Raw genomic sequence first — 19,222 nt, forward strand, 5'->3', positions numbered from 1 at the left:
GGGAGTGTGTGTGGGGGTGGGGAGAGACAGGGGCGGCGGGCCAGAGGCCTCTTCCCCCTTCCCCACGCGCTCGTCAACTTTGCAGAGTGCTGGGGCCTGTGGAGTCCGGGATGGATTGTGAGCCCCACGGGTGGTCACACCAGTGGGATTTGAATCCCGGCTGGGGAACAGGCCCTGCAGATGGGTGATGTGCAAGGTTGACCTCAGGGCTGGTGTAGATCCGCTGTCCGGGGCATGGAGTTACTTCTCGGAAATCTTTGGTGCTGTGTTTCGGAAAGCAGAATTTTTCCGACTTGAGGAATTTGGGGTTTGGGACTGTGATGTTTGATCAGACCCAGCACTGCTTAGCATAGCGGCTGTCAAGACAGAGCTCCCGGTCTGGTCCCACCAGGAAGGGAAACTTTTGCTTTGGGAGCCCTCTTGGTTTGAGAACGGCGGGCAAGGCAGGGCAGACCTATGCTCTCCTGGTCCTGGTGAGGAGGGGGAGAGGCGATGTGTGGGGTACGGTGGCTGCTCAGGCTGGTTAAGTGTTACTCTTGGTGTGTGGCTGCTAGGTGCTGGCCCTGTGTTGGGCTCTGGTCCGGCAGAAATGAAAACAGGTCTTCAGACTGACTCTGATCTCCGGTGCCACAGAGGCCCATAGAAGAAAAGGTACACACACCGGGAAGCTGGGACTGGAAGTCTGGTCCGACCAGGGGCTGCACTGAGTAGTTTATGTCTTGGCTCAGCGTGGGTGGGTGACGTGGAGGGCAGGACTGGCTGGCCATTCTCTTCCATCAGAGGCCTTCACTGGGATGGGCTGCAGTAGGCCCTGTGTTGCGCCAGAGGGTGTAGGTGTCAGGGTGCCAGACTTCACCCACCAATTCCTGCCTTCTGCCGGGTGGCCGAGTCCAGAGCATTCTTAGAGACCTAATTCTCCTTCTTCAGGGAACGTGTAGGGAAAGTGAGTCCTCACGGAGATGCTTGTTGGCCTCGCGGTTTGCAGGCAGAAGTCATATCTGGGGTGATGGGATGGGTGTCCTGGCTGGCTTCCCTTCTGGGAGCTGGGGGACCTTTAGGCAGCACCTCAGCAAGCCTTCCCAAGAGCTGCCAGGTTTGCACTGTTGCTTCTGCCTCGTCCTGCGGAGCTCGTGGAGATCTCGAGGTAGCCATGTGTTCTGTTGTCTTGTTTTGCTTGGAGCCCTGTTGAGTGCTTTATTTTTGAGACAGGGTCCGATATATAGTTCAGGCTGACCTCAAATTCTTAGCAGTCCTCCTGCCTCCACCTCCCAAATGCTGGGATTACAGGTGTGCGCTACTGTGCCCAACTGTTGATGGCATTTGATTTGACTTTCTCAGGAGCTGCTTGGTGCCTGACTCCATGCTCGGCCCCGGGGGCCCTGCCTTGTGGGGATTTAGTCTGAACTGATCATCAGGGACTGCCAAGGGCGCTGAGCCTCGGCAGCCTGTGTCCCAGCGGCCTTTCCCACCCTGGAATCTGTGCGGCTGAAGGAATCAGCCTCGGTTTTCTCATCTCTACCGTGGGCAGTGGCGCTTAGCATCCTAGAGCTAAAACGGCTGTCCTATTCTTGGCACGGTGGCTGGCAGGTAGAGGGTGAGCCTGTGAAACTGCTGGTATTTAGCTGTTTTTAACTCCTAGAAGTGGCTGTGTAACCTGATGGTGCTTGGTGTTTATTAGCATCTTCCCTGTAGTATTTCTCTGCCAAGGTAATCATTGCCACAGAGGAAGACAGAAGTGCATCATCATGGTCTCGTACACACTAGGTTAATCTTTACAAATCTGAGTGCACCACCTTCCCCTCTTGTGCAAAGCCCACATGTCACTGCTTGTCACTGCTCTTAGGATGAAACACATCTCTCTCCCCTGCCCCCTGCCCCCTGCCCCATGGCATGATCTCCAGTGACCCTCTAGCCCCTGGTTCCTTCTGTTTTCCAGTGCGCTCTGCTTAGGAGCTCTTCCACCTCTCTCTGTCCCTGGCCCCAATCGCACAGCCCCATCCCATCTCCTTCGTTCCCGTCTGATTTCTCCTCTCAGCTGTGTACACATCCACCTGTGTGCTGTCTGTCCTAGCTGGACCGGCGAATCTGCGTGGGTAGAGACCAGCAGAACCTGTTTCTCAGGTGGCCCATAGTAGATGCTCATGGAGGAGGGAGGCTGGGGCTGGGGTGTCTGGCCGCCCTCCTGGGCAGGATGTGGGTGAGGAGGAGGAGAGGACTGGGAGAGGGGGTCATTCCCGTGCCCTGTCCTTCCTTTTTGATCACCAGCTCTGAGCTTCTGCACAGAGTAGGAGCTGCTTTATTCCTATCTTCTGTGGTGCTCAAGGTTAATGGGCTTGGCCAGGCAGTTCTCCCTCAAGGTCCTTCCCATGACTGGTCTGGAGTGTGTGAGGCGGCTTCCTCCCTTGTTTCTGGCTGTGGCTGGGACACCTGCACGTGGCCTGTGTGGCTTGGGCTTCCTCACGACATGGCAGCCACGTTTCAGGAGCGGCTGGCCCAGCAGATGCCAGATGGAAACTGTTTGGCATTCTGCACCCAGCGTTAGGAGCCAGACGTGATCCCTTCTCGCACAGCCCAGGCCTGGTGGAGGGGACCCCCAGTCTTCATGCCAGAGGGAAAGCATGGTGTGGGAGGTGTGGATGTGACTACCTCGGAGAGTGGGATCTGCCATGCACTGTTTTGAGTTCAGCTTTGCAAGGTGGGGGCAGAACTTGGGTGCTGCCCTAGAAGGGCTGTTCTGTGCTCTGTATTCAGGCCTGCTCCCCTCTTTGCCTCTGTTGGCCTTCCACCCTGATGGAGATGTCTGATGTGGTAGAGGGAAGTCAGACCTGGGGACTGAACATTTAGGGTGGAGGGGAACTGGGGAACTGGGGAACAGGCTGCTTGGGTGTCCCCCTTGGCTGATGGCCTAGCTCTCTACTTCTCTGGTCCTGAATCTCGTTAGATGGCAGCTCAGACGACCACGACCTCACATCCCGAGGGGACCCCACACCGTTGCTCTCATTCTTCCCGGACAGTGGTCCTGTGGGTGCTGTTAACTTGTCATCCAGAATGTGGCCTCATTTGGTGACAAACACCCACCTCCCCCGCCATCCAGGCTCTTGGTTGTAGGAACAGAGAGCCCCTTCCTGCGGGTAGTGGTTTCCCAGGAGCCCCTCTGCCCGCCACCCTGAGGTCCTGGAGGGCACCAGGGTGTTCTCCATGGGTTCACAATGTGTGTGGCTTTGCAGAGTGGCCTGTGGGGCTGACAGCAGCCTGGTTTCCAGGAAGGAAGTAAGGCCGCCCGGCTTCAGTACACCAGGGCACAAGGCTGGAGATACCCTGCGGCCCCAGGTGCTCTGGGCCCCCTCAGCTGTCCCTGCAGTTTCTCTCGCTTTGCTTCTCACTGCCCTCTGCCATGTGGGGTGCACGGTCTGGAGCAGGTCTCGTGTCACCCCTCCTTAGAACCTTGGGGGCTCCTGCCTCCGCTTTGAGGGGACACCTCTCTGCCTCCAGCTCCACAGCTGGGTGTGGAGTTGTGCAGTGTGAGGGTACTGCCCTGCCCTGCTCTCACCCAGGGCGTGCCCTGCTCACAAATAGTTCTTCGTGCTTCTGAGAGCAGGCATGCGGCTGACAAGAGTTTTTTTTGTTGTTTTTTTTTAGCAGGGATCGAACTCGGGTCCTTGTGCTTTTGAGGCGTGTGGTGGAACCACTAAGCTAAATCTCCGGCCCCTGACAAGGGTTTTTGAGTCACAGGTCTGACTTGAGTTTGTAGTTGTACTGCATACTTGCTGTGTGAGTATAGTTAAGTGACTCAACCTCTCTGAGCATTGGTTTCTTCGTTTCTCTAATGGAGCGGATATGTTTACGACTTGTAAGGTTTGCTTGAGGACCCAGTATCTTACTTACGTTTTTATTTTTTATTTTTTATTTTTTTGTGGTTCTGGGGTTCAAACTCAGGACCTTGTGCTTGCGAGGCAGGCACCATGCCACTGAGCTAAATCCCTGGCCCAGTATTTTACTTTTTTTTTGTGGTACTGGGGATTGAACCCAAGAACATTGGGAAACTTAAGGGACCCCGAATAGCCAAAACAAACTGAGCTACATTCTATCCCCATTGTATACTTTGTTATTTTGACAGAGGCTTACTAAGTTACTAAGTTACAGCTGGGCTGTAAGTTGTGCTCTTCCTCCCTCAGCCTCCTAGGTGCTGGAGGGACAAGTGCGCAACACCTGTGGCGTTTAACCTTAGTGTTTTTAAATATTCTAATCTACTTTCTTGGGAGACATCAGCTTTATTGAGATATAATTCGTTTATCAGGCAGTTACAACCATTTGGGATGTGTGTAGTTCAGTGCTTTTTAGTGTTTGCAAGCTTGTGTAACTAACAGTCAATTTTTAAATATTTTCATTGTCTCTAAATAAGCTCCTGTCAGCCATGAAACTGCTTTTTTCTCTGTGGCTTTGCCTGTTCAGGACATTTCATGTGAAATGAATCCCACGTCATGTGGCTTGTGCTGTCAGCTTCTCTCCCTGAGCTTGGTATCTTTGCTTTGGTACTGGGGCTTGAACTCAGGTCCTTGCATTTGTAAGGCAGGTGGTGGAACCACTGAGCTAAACCCCTGTCCCTGAGCTTGGTATCTTTGAGGTCCTTTTACCTCCAAGCATATCAGAACTTCCTTCCTTTTCCTGGCAGAGTGTGATGTTTTTGCTTTGCTGTACATCAGCTGATGGACGTTGTAGTTATTTCTAGTTTTTACTGTTATGAATAATCCTCTGGCAATCACCCATGGGTAGGTTTTGGTGTATTTCTCTTGACAAATTCTGGGCCACATAGGGAGGGGCACTTTTGTGGGGGATACCTACCGACTGTGACCCAGCAGCAGCACATACCCGACAGCACTGTGAGGGCTCCGATTGTCCTCATTTTCATGCCAGTACTTGTTACTGTCTGTGTTTCTGATCACAGTGGCTCTGTGATTGAGAAGTGGTGTATAAGTGCTGTTTTTCTGTAGTGCAATGTTCAGGCATGGTTTCATGTGCTTATTGGGCATTTGTGTGTCTTCTTTGGAGGAATGTATGATCAGATCCCATGCCCAATTTATATTGGGTTGTTTATCTTTTTTTTTTTTTTCAATACCAAGGATCGAACTCAGGACCTTGTGCTTGCAGTGCAGGCAGCAGAACCACTGAGCTAAATCCTCAGCCCTGTTTATCTTTTTATTGTTGAGGCATAAGAGTTGTTTGTATTCTATAAGTCCTTTACCAGGTACATGATCTGCAAATATTTTCTCCCATTCTGAGTTTTCTCTTTACTTTCTCAATAGTGTCCTTTGAAGCACAAGTTTTCAATTTTATTTCACTTCTTTTTTAAATAAAAATGATTTTACTTTAAAGTCCTTCCTCCCCAGCAACCAAAACAAACAAAATCAATTACACAGATGTCTTCTGAGGAAATTGTCTGCCTAAAACTTTGGAAGGGGGACTGGCCTGGTGAAGGCTCTTAAATCTCGCAGACATCATTTCCATTTTAAATGTATAAGAACTTAGCTAAATACTGAAATGTCAGTGGCATTATTGCTTTAAGAGCAATTCTGGAAATTATGAATATGTTATGAAACATTTTCTTTTTCATTAAGTTTATTGGTATATTTAAGGTAAACAATACAGTTACAGTCATCATTGGATTTTGTAACTTTACATGTTGTATCTATCTTGGTTCTTATTTTTTTCCCCAATCCCCTGCTCTCCCTTCACCCCCTTCACCCTTCACTGTTTACGAAGGCTTTGTTTCCATTTTTTTCCTTTATTCATATTTTTTCTTTTCCTTTATTTCCTCTCCCCTACCCTTCCCACTTCCCTTTCTCTACATATTTTCTTCCTATTTCACACTCTCAATTATACCATTTGAACCTTATTTACACTTTTAGTTTTTCATACCAGAGAAACTATTCAGTATTTGCTCAAGTGTGTCCTATTAATTTCACTTGAGTATGGCCTTGATATGCATCCATTTAGCTATAAATGGCTCTAGTTTCTCATTCTGTATGGCTGAGTAGCACTCCATTTTATAGAAAACCCACATCTTCTTTATCCAGTCCCCAGTTGATGGGCAGTTGTGCTGTTTCCAAGTTTTAGCTGTTACAAACTGTGCCGCTGTAAACATGGGTGCACACATTGGATTTTAGTGTCATCTAGTTTATCTATACAGAGAAACTTCAGTATTTGCTCAAGTGTGTCCTATTAATTTCACTTGAGTATGGCCTTGATATGCATCCATTTAGCTATAAATGGCTCTAGTTTCTCATTCTGTATGGCTGAGTAGCACTCCATTTTATAGAAAACCCACATCTTCTTTATCCAGTCCCCAGTTGATGGGCAGTTGTGCTGTTTCCAAGTTTTAGCTGTTACAAACTGTGCCGCTGTAAACATGGGTGCACACATTGGATTTTAGTGTCATCTAGTTTATCTATTTTTTTTATGTTGCTTATATTTTTTTGTGTCTCACTTAAGAAATTACTGCCAAATCCAGGGTCACGGTTACCTATCCTTTTTAAGTTTTTTCATAGAGTTTTATCGTTTTAGCTTTTATTTATTTATTTATTTATCTTTTGGGGGTCAAGGTCTTCCGTCTGTTGCAAGTTAATTCCCGTATACGGTGCGCAATGCGGTCCAACTCCGATCTCTGCCTGTGGGTATCTGGTTGTCCGGGCACCATTTGCTGAAAGCCATTCCGTTCTGTGCTGTGCTCTGTTGGCACTGTTCTCAAAGTCCTTGTGGCGTGGATGTGTCTTTTGACTTGTGGGGACTCTCAGTTGTGTTCCCCTGGTTTTCGTGCCTGTCCTCATGACGGCACCACACCGCTCTGATCACAGTGGCTTTGTGGTAAGTTTTGAAATTGGGAGTGTCCTATTTCGGCACTGCTTTAGCTACTCTGGGTCCCTTGAGTTTCCCAGTGAGTTTTGGAATCTGCTTGTCGATTTCTGCAGTCCTGGGGTTCTCATCGAGGGGGCTCTGACTGGGTCACCACGTGAGGGCCCTCTTAGTGTTGTTTTCTCAGCCAGGAGCACAGGGTGTCTTTTCATTTGTGTAGGTCTTTATTTTTTCTCAACACCACTTTGTTTTAAGAAATATACTTTTTACTGATCTCTTGACTCTACTACTGTGATTGGAATTCTTTTCTTAGTTTTTGAGGGTTACCCAAGCTAGAAGGTAAAGTGGATTTCTGTATGTTGATCTTGTACTGTTCTGCACCTCGCTACCCTCGTTTATTAGTCTGAGTAGTTTTTCGTTAGGATTTTACTGTGTATATACAAGATAACTTTGCCAGCGAAGAGCTAGCTTTAGTTCTTCCTGACCCAGCAGATTCTACATACCGACCCAGTCCTTGAGGACAGAATTAGCTGTCCCCAGGGTCACCCAGGAGCCACCCAGGCTGCCGAAATAACCCTGCCTCTTCCTCCACAGGCCTCCTCGCTGGGGAGGCAGAGTCCTCGCGTGGCTTCCTGCCTTGCTCACAGCCTGTGCCCCCGGGAGCCCAGCTTGCAGACGACAGCAGGTACCTTCCTCGCCCCTGTCCTCCTGCCCAGGGCCACCATGGCCTTCACACTTGTGGGAGGCAGGGACCTCCACGTTGCCCGGCTGAGCCAGGGGCAGGTGCCTCTGCTCCCATAGTCGAGAGTGGCCCTGCTTTTGCCTCCTCAGGCAGAGTGGTCAGGAACATGCCTGTTCTTGTTCCAGCGAGGACTAGAGTTTGAATCTCAGATAGGTGGAGGGGCATGGGCTGGACGGGAGACACCCCCATCCCTGCAGCTCCCCTGAGCTGGCTGCTTGTCTGATTGGGATCAAGTCCCCAGCCTCTCCCGAGGGATCATGAGAACTACTTGGTGCTGGGGGTAGTTTCTTTGAGAGGATCTACTGCAGGCAGGTGCGCGGCTGTCTCTTTGGGCTGCCTGGTCTCTACCCTGCCCTGCCCAAGGCCCCTGCTTGGCCCCCAGCCCCGGCGTGGGGATTGGTAGAGCCCGGGCTATTTCCTCTTTTTGCTGCTTGTTTTGCGTTTGACTTACTGAAGACCAGCTGTGGGGAGACAGCTGTGAGCATCCTTACTGCTGGCTGCCCCCTTTCTGTGGGCTGTGGCTGTCACAGGCTTCTTCGTGCCACTGCGTTGTAGTCTGCCAGACCCTTCCCTACCAAGACCTGCACAGTGTGGCCTGTATTCTGGGCACAAAGGCCTTGCTGTGCTGTGCCCAAACCTGGGCAACCAGGACTGGCCTGGCACCTGAATCTCCACTCCTACCCCCTGACTATTGCTGCCCATCCCCCAAACTTTGAAGCTTCTTTTTTTGGTAGTGGGGATTCGAACTCAGGACCTTGCACTTGCAAGACAGGCACTGAGCTAAATCCATGGCTTCTGTGCTTGAGGAAGACCCAAGTGTCCCCCAGAAAGAAGCACATGTCCCGCATCCCTGCAACAGCACGTGCATCTTCCCCCTGCTCCTTGGCATCCCTGTTGCCATGGGTTCCCTCGATTCCCCATGTGGGAAGCCGGCCCTGCTGATGAACTGCTTAATGTGTGTCATGGGCTTCGTCCCTGAGGACAGCAGGGCCACCGTTGCCTCCCCTCCCCTAGACGTCCATGTCTGCTTGGTGGCCAGGCACAGGCAAGGTGGCCGCTCACCACACCCGGGCCGGGCTCTTTTCCACAGTGGTGTCCATGGGCTCAGCAGACCAACAGTTCAACCTCGCTGAGATCCTGTCACAGAACTACAGCCTCCGGGAAGACTGCGCTGCGGGCTCCAGGGGCCCAGACAAGCCTGCGGAGGAGCTGGCCAAGGACTTCATCTCCCAGGTGTGTGGGACAGCGTGTCCGGGCTCTGCTGTCAGGCTAAGACTGTGTGCAGAGAGCTGGGAGTCCTCCCGGAGCCGTTGCCTTCTTCTGTATTGCAAGTCAAATGGAGGCATTTAAAGGATAGCATTTACTAATTCAGTAAGACACGAACAGTAGGGCCGGGGTGCAGCTCGGGGTGCACCGGGGTGACGAGTGCTTGCCTTGCATGTGCAAAGCCCTGGGTTCCATTCCTAGCACCACAGAAACAAAGCAGGAGCAAAGCAAATACATGTTAATTTGAAGATGAAAAAATTGTGTCCCAAAACAGGAGAAGCGGGGGAGGGGATTGTGCATCTCCCACATCTCTGGGTGCGGTGTGTCTGCCCTTCTGTTGGAGGTGTTATCAGCCCCGAAGACCTGGTGCCTTTTCAGGGAGTTGTCCCCCAAAAGCCAGCAGTCGGTAGTTCCCTGAAGAGTGGTCATGTCTGAGGCTGTGCCCAGGAACTTTCTGTCCTTGGTTCTGGTGAAGTTGGCCGAGCACTAGCCACGTGAGACACAGCAGCTCTGCACGGGTGTCGCTCGTGGCGCCTTAGTCCCTGACATGCAGATCTTCCAGTGTAAAGCTAAAACCTCATTCGTGAGTGTCTGATCTGCTAGGGGCTGCCGTGGTGTGACTCCTGAGACTGGGTGGCTTTAGCAAGAGACCTGTGATTTTTTCATAGTTCAACGCTATAAAGTCCATGGTGCAGCCAGCAGCATGGGTTTCTTGGGCGGCTCTTTCTGCCTTCTGCAGCCAGTGATAGAAGCTCCTGGCGTCTCTGGAGGACGCTCGTCCTGTCAGAGCAAGGCCCCGCCCTTGTGACCCATGCCCTCCTGCACTTTAATTCCTCCCGTGCCGGCCTTATCTCCACGCTCAGGCTGGCCTGGGGTAGGGTGTTCCCTAACAAGTTGATTCCCACCAGTCTCTTCAGAAGTTTGCTGAGTACGGAGGATTTACCGTAGCAAGTTGGGGGGTTAGACCCAGGTTTTCTAAAGTTCCACACGGCATGAAAGCAGGAGTCTTGATGAGGTAGCACGTGCAGTGAGTTTTCCCTGGCTCACATTGGCGGCGGTGTCCCCACAGTGCTGTAGGGTGGCCAGTGTCCGAGGCACGAGTGGCTCCCCGCACCTCTCCTCCCACACCTGTGCCCTTTGAGCGGCTGTCTCACCTGATGTCCAGCAGGGGGCGTACGTGTCTTCCCTTACCCACACAGCAAAGTAAAACCTCTGCTCCAGTGGGATTTCCCGCAGTCCCCAGTTCTGTCCAGGGTGTTTGTATGTGTCAGGGGTACACAGTGACAGGTTGTGTGCTGTGCTGCGTCCATGCCGGCTTCTTGCCCCCCGACGCTGCAGCAGTGGCCCAGGTGTCGTTGCAGGAGAGGGTGTGGATAGTGTCGTGGGGCTGCTGCAAGGGTGGCCCAGGGACCGGGTGTTGGCCATTTTCCATCCTCACAGCACATGCGCCACCGGGACTGGGTCAGCGCGGGTTGTCCCTCACACGGGTCCTGTGAGAGCTGTCTGGTGGTTTTCCCGTGGACCTGAGATGAGTCCGGGGATGAGGCAGGTGCTGACCCCTGCGGGGGCTTCCAGGAAGTTGGGAGCTGATGTCGACCCACAGGGGTGAGGATGGAGTACAGCAGGCACAGAGTAACCCGCGAGGAGAGCAGCTGTGTGTGTCCCCTGCTCCCCTGGAGCCTAGGGCTCGCCCTGCTATGTGGCCTGAGCCTGTGACTGCTGCCGCCAGCGGTGCTCCGGCGTCCAGGCCCTGCAGGGTTACCCGCATGGCTGTTATTGTGGCAAAGTACCTGTCTGTTAACTTAGTAAGGCTTTTCTTTAGAATCAGGTCTGGGTTTGGATTTTACCAAATCCTTTTTGAGATCATCTCTCCACCTTCTGTCTGTGGAGGTCCTGCGTTGCTGTGGCTGAGTGCCAGGGGCCAGGGCGTCCTTTTGTTCTTAGAGTCAGCCCCGTGCAGCACACTGGGCCTGGGGAGGGCTGCGTCCAGATGCGTCTTGCCCCCTGGCTGGTGGCCTTTGGGCTCTGATTCCCCTCCTTGCCCATCCTGCGCTGCAGAGAGCTCTGGGTGGAGGCTGGCCAGGTGGCACCGCCCTGTGGGGCACATGTGTGGGGTCGACACTGGCCCTGGTTGTGGTGGCCAGCGAGGCTCAGAAGGATGAGCCCCTCCTGACAGGGCCCCGTGTCCGCCTGTCCAGAGCAGTGACATGCCCCTGGACGAGCTGCTCGCGCTGTATGGCTATGAGACGTCAGACCCCACCTCAGAGCGTGAGAGCGAAGGTGGTGACACGGCCCCTGCCCTCCCAGACATGACTCTGGACAAGGTGAGTGCCAGTCTGTCCTGCGGCTGTCTCAGCAGAGCCCCTGGTCACCTCTGGGCGGAGGGTGGGGTCAGCAACGAGAGGCACTGGGGCCTCAGGAGATGGGACGTGGTCAGCAGGGTGACGGTGGCCGCGGGGGTGGTTGGTGTCGTGGTGTGGGTAGAGGGAGGGGCAGACCCAGAGGCTGCCCTGGGCAGTGCGGCAGGGAAGGAGAAGCAGCCCTGAGGTCCGGTGTTGTCTTTGTGAGGACTCAGCGCCCGGTGTGCCGCGGAGGGCGCCGGCTGCCCTGTGGGTGGTTGGGTAGATACGGGCTTCACAGCTCCCTGTCCCCTGCTGTGCTCTCCGTCCCTGCAGCTCCACGTCTTGTCTGCAGAGGGAGTGACGGCCCAGGGAGCCTCTGGGGGCTGCTGGTGAGGGCGGCTCGCAGTGTCGGCTCTGCCATCATGTTCCTTGATGGGTAAAACAAAGTGAACTGCAGTGTTTTCTTTGCTTTCTCGTTACAAGGAACAAATAGCGAAGGATTTGCTCTCTGGGGAAGAACAGGAGGAGACGCAGTCCTCAGCTGATGACCTCACCCCATCTGTCACCTCCCATGAGGCCTCTGACCTCTTCCCTGGTCAGAATGGACGTAGGTGCCCCGTCCTCTTCTTGACACCCACTCAGGGGCCTCAGGCTGGTGTGAGCGGACTCAGGTGGGGTACAGGGCCCTGGCCGGCGATCTTTCCTCTGTGCTGGCCTGGGGGCTGAGACTGGAGGGTGGGCTGGGTCTGCACATGGTGGGACAGCCTCCCCAGACTCTCCAGCCCCACCATTGTTCTGGCAGCAGAATGGAGAGACCCCTTCCTCGTGGGTGGTCTTGGGCCTGTGTCCGAGGGGTGGGTCGCAAGGTGGGGGTGTCACCAGAAGGGGCCAGTGGCCTGCAGCAGGGAGAGGGCCGGGTCCTTGCAGCAGGTGCTTGCACCTCACACCCCACTCTCCCCAAAGCCCGTTTCCTGGCTGGCGAGGACAAAGAGCCGGGCTCCCTGGCCTCCTCTGACACCGAGGAGGACTCTCTTCCTGCCAACAAGTGTAAGAAGGTGCGTGGCCTGGCCATCCCAATCCCTGGGAGCCCAGCTGGTGCCCCAGAGCCCTTGACTGGCCTGTGCCCCTTCTCTGAGGAAGGAATGGCGCGGGCTGGGCTCCTGCAGCTGCCCTGGAGTCTGTTCTTTTCCAGTACTCTGGCCTGGCACCCTGTTCAGCACATTGGGTTTCTCCACCCACACTCAGGCCTCTGCCTCCCACCCAGAGCCTGCAGAACTGGGTGTTAGTGGGTGGGTGTGGGCGGTGGCCCTCTGCCCGGGGCCGCCTGACCCCGGCCTCGCCTCTGCAGGAGATCATGGTGGGGCCTCAGTTCCAAGCTGACCTGAGCAACCTGCACTTGAGCTGGCACGGCGAGAAGAGTAAGTGCCGGGAGCAGCGGGAGGCCGAGCTTGCTGGGGTTGGGAGCTCGGAGGCTCACTTGGCGATCTGTGGTCCTGTCCCGTAGTGCTCTGTCCCTCCAGCACGTGCACAGCACCACCTGGCCCTGTGCGGGGTCCTCTCCAGCCGCCCCGCCCCATCTGTGATCCTCCCTCCTCTGCCCTGCTCCCCGCCTGTGGCTTTTTTACTCCTCGGGCCTGGACTCTCCTGGCTCAGCCCACAGGCGGACATCCTGGCAGAGCTTTTGCCCTTGCCCTGTTGTTCCTGGTCCCTGTGCCCCACTGTTTCTCTGCAGGGCACTCACTGTTCGTGGATGCGATAGTGTCTGTCCCTGCCCCTCTTGTGTTGAGATGTGGGGTCACTTGGCCACTGCCTGGCTGTCCCTGCCCCTCTTGTGTTGAGATGTGGGGTCACTTGGCCACTGCCTGGCTCCTGTCTGCTTGCCCTGGAACCCTGCAGGCCTGGGCTGCTTCTGGCCCCCGGGAGTCGGCAGCAGGGTTATGGAGGGAGAGGACAGATACCTGGTGCTGTGGGCTGAGAGAGGTGGACACCCTCCCAGGACCTCAGATTTAGGTGTGGTCGCATGGGGTGCGTGACTCAGTTGTGGTCCAGGAAGACCTCAGGCCTGGCCAGAGAGGGCCCAGGGACTCCCCGTGAGAGGGGCACTGTGCCACCTCCGCTGTGCCTGCAGGGTGGCCCTCATGCTCTGGGCTCTTCTTGCCCGTGCAGGGCAGAGCCGGGGCTGCTCGCATGGCAGGCCTGCCTCAGCCTTTCTGCCTGCTGGGTGTGTCCTGCGTGCTGCTGCAGCATGTTCCTCACGCGCTCGTCTGTGCTCAGCGTCACGAGGCCCCCAGTTGTGTGTGGACCTGTGTGCCGGTGCCTGGTGAGAGTGGGTGCCCCGTGGTGGGCAGGCTCTGCCTAGTTCCTGCAGTGCTTATGGGACAGGCCTGTCCCCACGTCGTCATCAGCACAGGCATCATCTGTCAGGCTGAGCCCTCCTCTTGAGGCTTTAGTGTCTCGTCCTCGGTGGGTAGTGTCTGGGTCACTCGGATGCTCTCTGTGGCACCCTGTACAGGGCTGCCCTGAGTCCAGCTTGAATGCTGTCCTGGGTTGGCTGTGCCCACCGTGCTGTTTCTCCAGTTCGGGGCTCTCATGAGGTTTCACCTCTTGACAGAGAATGAGTCGGTCTGTCTCTAAGGGGCGCAAGTGTGACGGGACCCAGTGTGCTCTGCAGCCTGGCTGCTTCCGGTACCCTGGATGGCTGGGTGCCCAGAGGTGAGGCCCAGGCCCTGGATGTCTGATGCCCTGTGGGAGACTCCTTCCTGGCCCAGAAGCGATGATGCTTCCCAAGGTCTCGGGTGTGGTTTCCTTTCCCACTCGGCTCCTCCGTGTTGACAGTGTGGTCTTCAGGGCACTTCCTGTATCTCATTTGGCCTCTTATTTGTGTAATACAGAAGAGTTTTTATATATTGCATTTTCTACTTGTTCTTGGTAATAGAAATGCATCTTATTCCTTTAATTTCATGGTAATTGTGATAAATAACTGATTTCAATATGAAAATTCTTTGGCATTTTCCTGTGTACCTCGTCATGTCCTTTGCAAGGGCATCCTGGCTTCTTTCTTTTGTTTTTGTTTTTGTTTTTTTGAGATAGGGTCTCACTATGTAGTTGAGACTGACCTGGAACTCACTATGTAGCCCAGGCTGGTCTCAAACTCCCAGCGATCCTCCTGCCTCAGCCTCCTGAGTGCTGGGATTACAAGTGTGTGCCACCAGGCCCAGCTTCCTGACTTTTTTTTTTTTTTGGTACTGGGGATTGAACTCTGGTCCTTGCGCTTGCAAGGCAGGCGCCAGAACCACTGAGCTAAATCCCCAGCCCCCTGGCTTCTTTCTTAATGGTCTCTGTAGCTTTCTTTTCTTGGTCCTTGCAAGTACAAGGGGTGTACGAGGAGCAGAGGATGCCCTTGGCCCTTGGCCGGCTCAGGAACTGTGAAGTGTGCTGTCGTCTGTAGGAGTTCTGTTGTCTGTCCTGTTGCTAGTGCTCCTGTTTCACACCAGGGACTGAGATTTGTCCCACGGCGTCTGCTGCCTTGCTTTGGCTGCTCTCTGTCCGTGTTGATGTGTGACGTCGCTGTGGCCGACCGGCGGCACTGCCCATCTTGTGTGTGTGGGGACCGCTGTCCAAGCCGGAGGCACACTTCGATGTGACTGAGTTGGTGGTGCCTACTTGGGAGCCTGAACCCTGTGTGTCCCCTAGGGGTGGCAACAGAGCAGTTGGTCACTAATTCAGTGCCTGCAGGGGTCTGATTTGCTCGTGTTGGTGGTTGGCGCAGCCTGTTCTTGGAGACCCCGCCTGCAGTTTGTTTTGCCCCTGTACAGGTTTGGTGCAGGATTATCCCACTGTAGTGCAGTGTGTTTGCAAGTGAAGCTGTTCTTTTGAGACAGGGCCTTCTGTGTACTTCAGGCTGGCCTTGAACTGTGTAGTCCAGTCTGCCCTCAAACTTGTGATTCTCCTGCCTCGGCCTCCTGAGTACGAGGATTACAGGTGTGCACCACCAAGCCCAGCTTTGTTTTACTTTGTAGAGGGTTTAATGCCAGGTGTAGTTGGTAGGTCAGTTTGGTATGTCTGTTCAGAGTTTCTTTCTTGACAGCTATATATATAAATTTTTTTTTTTTTTTTTTTTTTGTCCGGGGGAAAAAACGTGCGAATGCGAGATAAATCCCTGGCTCGGTTGACAGTTGTATTTTGAGGCAGTGCTCGCGTTGGTAGCATCTAGTTGTTGGGCCCGCTCCTCTTGTCTTCCTCACGTCCTTGGGGTCCGCAGTGACTCCTGATGTGGTAGTTTGCCTTTTCTCCTGTTTTGTCTGTCTTGGTCATTCTTTGGTTTCTTATTTATTTATTGAGACGGTGTTGCTTTGTAGTTGTGGCTGGCCTCAAACTCTTGGTGATTCTCCTTCCTCGGCCTGTTGAGTGCTGGGATTACAGGCGTCCAGTGCCATGCCTGGCTTGCTCGTGCTGTAGTTCATCTACAGAGGATTAATTTTAGGCTTCTTGAATTTTCCTTGTGGCTTGATTTCTACATAACTGATTTTTGTACTTTCGGCTTTATTTTCTTCTACTTTTTTCCATTTCATTTGACATTTTTTAGTTCCCCTTGTGATTTCTCTTTGTGTGAATGTGTGATTTTTTTTTTTTAAACGTGAGTTTTTCTTTTTCTTTCTTTCTTTTTTGGGGGGGTACCAGGGATCAAACTCAGGACCTTGCACTTGTGAGGCAGGCAGTGCCACCACTGAGCTAAATTGCGAGTCCTGTGTTTAAATCCTAAACACTGGGAGCTGGACGTGGTTGTATGTGGCTGTAATCCCAGCGCTCAGGAGGCTGAGGCGGGAGGATCAGCATGAGTTCGAGGCCACAGAGTGAGACTGTCTCAAAAAAAAAATCCCAAACACTGGGAATCTGGGCAGCTGTTGGATAGAGGTTTGCTCTCAGATCAGCGAGGTTAGTTGCTGTTCACTCCATCTGTCTTGCTGCCTCTTGTGGCCTCGTGCCACGTTAGTTCCCGGGAGTGACCCTTGCTTGCCCCCTGTGCCGTGGCCTTCTGTTTCCCCTTTCTTTGTGTTTGGGGTGCTGCTCTTAGACCATGTGTGCTGCTGGGTGTGCAGTGTTCTCATCCCTGCAAGCCCTCCTGGGAGCAGCATTGCAAACTCAGCATACTCTCTGTGAAGGACACGATTCCCACCTGGCTTTCTGTTCAGTGTAATAGTCTTTGTAGTGTGCTTAATCTGTTTTATTTGCGTTTTTTTTGTTTTTGAGACAGGGTCTCACTGTGTAGTTGAGACCGACCTGGAACTCACTATGTAGCCCAGGCTGGTTTGGATCCTCCTGCCTCAGCCTCCCGAGTGCTGGGGTTACAGGCGTGCGCCACCATGCCGGCTATTATTCGCATTTTTTGATTACTTACACAAGCCAGTTTTTTCATTCAGAAAATACTGGGGTTAGGTCTACCATCTTACTGTTTGCTTCTTGTTTATTTTTTTCTTGTCTCTTAAACAGTTTTGGTCTTCTGTGTGCCCAAGCGGGCTGATGCCGTGTTGCCCAGGCTGGTGTCCACTTGTGGGCTCAAGCGATCATCCATCCGGCCTCCTGAGGAGCTTGGGGTGCAGGCGCCTCCTGTCACAATCATCCATTGTCCATTTTTGAATAAGCACATCGTTTTACCCTGTCTTGGCCCAGTTTCAACTTTTCATTACTCTTCGAATTTTTATTCTGGAGGCTCCCGCATGGATGCGGTTTGTCTGCACACACACCTCTGTTTCCTGACTCAGCACGCTGCCCTGCCCTCTCAGGAGCCCCCCTCTGTGTGAGTGAGGGGACCCTGACCCGTGGCTGCTGGGCCCAGTGAGGCCCACTCCTTCTGCCGGTCTTCTGGGCAGGCCTCTTCCAGCCTGGTCTGGACCGTCTTTACTTCGCCTGCCTTGGGAACAGTTTCCTGTTCTAGGCGAGCAGGTTCTCTCCGTTCCCGTACGCGGTTTGCTGCTCTACCCGCCCCCACCGCGGCCGCCTGTCCCTCCTGTGTAAAGTCGGATGTGACTCCTGCTTCCTTTGAAGTCCTTGACCCTCCCTTTCACTTCCTGTGACACTTTTCCTTTTCTCTTTCTGGAAGCTTTTTGACCGTGACGTACCTGCTCATGCATCTTTGTATTTCCTGTGCACACCCTGAGGTCAGTGGTGGCAACCCTACGGCCCAGTTGCCGCCGTGGGCTGTGTGTTATTGAGAGCTCTAAAAAGGTTCGCCTTCACTGCTTGAATTTCTTGGACCTGTAGGTGGATGACTTCTTTTTTCTCAATCTGAGAATGGAACCCAGGGCCTTACACATACTGGGCGTTTGGTTTACCAGTGAGCCACATTTCCAGCCTTCCTTGGTTCATTTGGCAAGAGGATTTCACTAAGTTGCACGGGGTCGCCTTGAAGTTGAGATCCTGCCTCTGCTTCCCGAGTACTGGGATCGTAGTTGCGTGCCACCTTGCCTTGTGTCATTCGTCAGTTTTGGGGAAATTCTTGGCTGTCACCTCTTCAGATTTTATGTCTGCGCCTTCTGTGGCCTGATCACGTGGCCCTGGGCTGCGGGGTGTCTGACACAGATCCTAAACTAGGTTCTCCTCTGTCTGATTCTGGTGTGTTGTGGTATTGGCTTCTTTTGCTGCTCTTGCCTCGTGCTGGTCCAGGCCACTCTGAGGCTGTCCTGGGGTGGTGACTTCAGCTGAAAGCCTTCAGTTTTGTGTTAAACTCTGTGTTTTTCATCCACACTGTCCTCCCTGTGTCCCTGGTGTGTGATACTGTTGTCATCTGCAGACACCACCTGTGCCTGTGGTCTTCTGCTGCTTCTCACCTTTTCCCACATATCCTTGCTGGTTCCCGGCAGCCGTGCGCAGTGCCCTCTTCCCCGTAGTGGTCCTGCTCTCCGTTGGGACCCCTTCGTCCAGGCAGGCTTCGGTGTGGCCTGGTGGTGGCAGGGGTGGCTGTGCTGTCTGCTGTGTCCTGCAGGGGTCTTGGCAGCCGAGAGGCCTCCCTGTGAGGTTTGGCGGCGCTGGCCCTGTGCTGCAGCAGAGAGCAGTTTTCCTGAGCCTTTCCTGCTGCTCTGCTTTGGTTGGCTGTGTTTTCAGTTCTTGGTTCAATGTTTAGTCTCACAGCTGTCCTGGATTACAGAGAGGCGTAGCCCTGAGCTCTTCCTCCCCCACCAGCTGCACCTGGGGACTTCGGTGTCTCTTCCTTAGTGGGCTGGGTGCCTGGCGGAACCAGCCTTACCCCAGGAGCCCTTGTTACGGCCCCTCCCTCCCCAAAGCTGGCTGCACTGGCCTGTCCTGCTGGAGGCTCCTGTTTCCCTGGCTTTGTTGTCCTGCCACCTCCGAGTGCCCTGCGCTGGCCGTGGTCCTGATCTGTACATGGAGCCGCATGTAGCTGCTGCTGATGGGCCTGGAGCATGGCCGGCTGTGCCCCCCACGTGCCAGCCCTGACTGCACCCTCTCCTGCAGTCTATGAGAACGAGGACCAGCTGCTGTGGGACCCCGGTGCCCTGCCTGAGCGGGAGGTGGAGGAGTTCCTGTACAGGGCTGCCAAGCGCCGGTGGCAGGAGGTGGCCGGCTCCCAGCTCCCAGAGGGGGAGGCTGTGAAGGACAGCGAGCAGGTGGGGCCTGTGCCAGGGCAGGGGAGGGGCCAGTGTGGGTGTGAACGCAGTTAAAGCCCTTGCGAGAACGTGGTGGTGTTCATCCCTGCCCATGTCGCTCTTGGAGGTGTAGATACCTCTGTGCCTCTCACAGGGTGGTGGCGGAGATGCCCCCAGCATCTCTTGGAGTGGTGTGGACACCCTTCCAGATCACTTGTGGTGGTGGCATAGATGTCCCCGAGTCGTTCTGGGGCGGGGGTGCGGATGCCCTACCTGGCTCCTGTGCTCCGAAGGGTGAGCATTGCCCCGCCCCCCAGGCACTGTACGAGCTGGTGAAGTGTAACTTCAACGTGGAGGAGGCGCTGAGGAGGCTGAGGTTCAACGTGAAGGTGATCCGAGGTGAGCCGTGTTCCCGGGCGCCT

General features: G+C 54.1%; 1 protein-coding gene across 3 annotated transcripts in view; it reads left to right on the forward strand.

Annotated features, from left to right (window-relative positions):
- Positions 1 to 116: 116 nt before the first annotated feature.
- Mier2 (MIER family member 2) overlaps positions 117 to 19,222 on the forward strand; it is a 25,431-nt gene continuing 6,325 nt past the window's right edge. Inside the window, exons 1-9 of one of the 3 annotated variants that reach the window (XM_019209164.2) lie at positions 117 to 651; positions 7,444 to 7,534; positions 8,682 to 8,824; positions 11,056 to 11,181; positions 11,683 to 11,806; positions 12,163 to 12,254; positions 12,548 to 12,617; positions 18,670 to 18,821; positions 19,118 to 19,199. In XM_019209164.2, coding sequence (XP_019064709.1) covers positions 8,690 to 8,824; positions 11,056 to 11,181; positions 11,683 to 11,806; positions 12,163 to 12,254; positions 12,548 to 12,617; positions 18,670 to 18,821; positions 19,118 to 19,199 — 781 coding nt within the window. In that variant the 5' untranslated portion in view covers positions 117 to 651; positions 7,444 to 7,534; positions 8,682 to 8,689. The remainder of the gene's footprint in view (positions 652 to 7,443; positions 7,535 to 8,681; positions 8,825 to 11,055; positions 11,182 to 11,682; positions 11,807 to 12,162; positions 12,255 to 12,547; positions 12,618 to 18,669; positions 18,822 to 19,117; positions 19,200 to 19,222) is intronic. The other 2 variants (XM_019209166.2, XM_019209165.2) reach the window with 2 other exon arrangements.

The sequence above is a fragment of the Fukomys damarensis genome, unplaced genomic scaffold (genome assembly GCF_012274545.1).
Source record: "Fukomys damarensis isolate Sample0158 unplaced genomic scaffold, DMR_v1.0_HiC HiC_scaffold_37, whole genome shotgun sequence".
NCBI classification, from domain to species: Eukaryota; Metazoa; Chordata; class Mammalia; order Rodentia; family Bathyergidae; genus Fukomys; species Fukomys damarensis.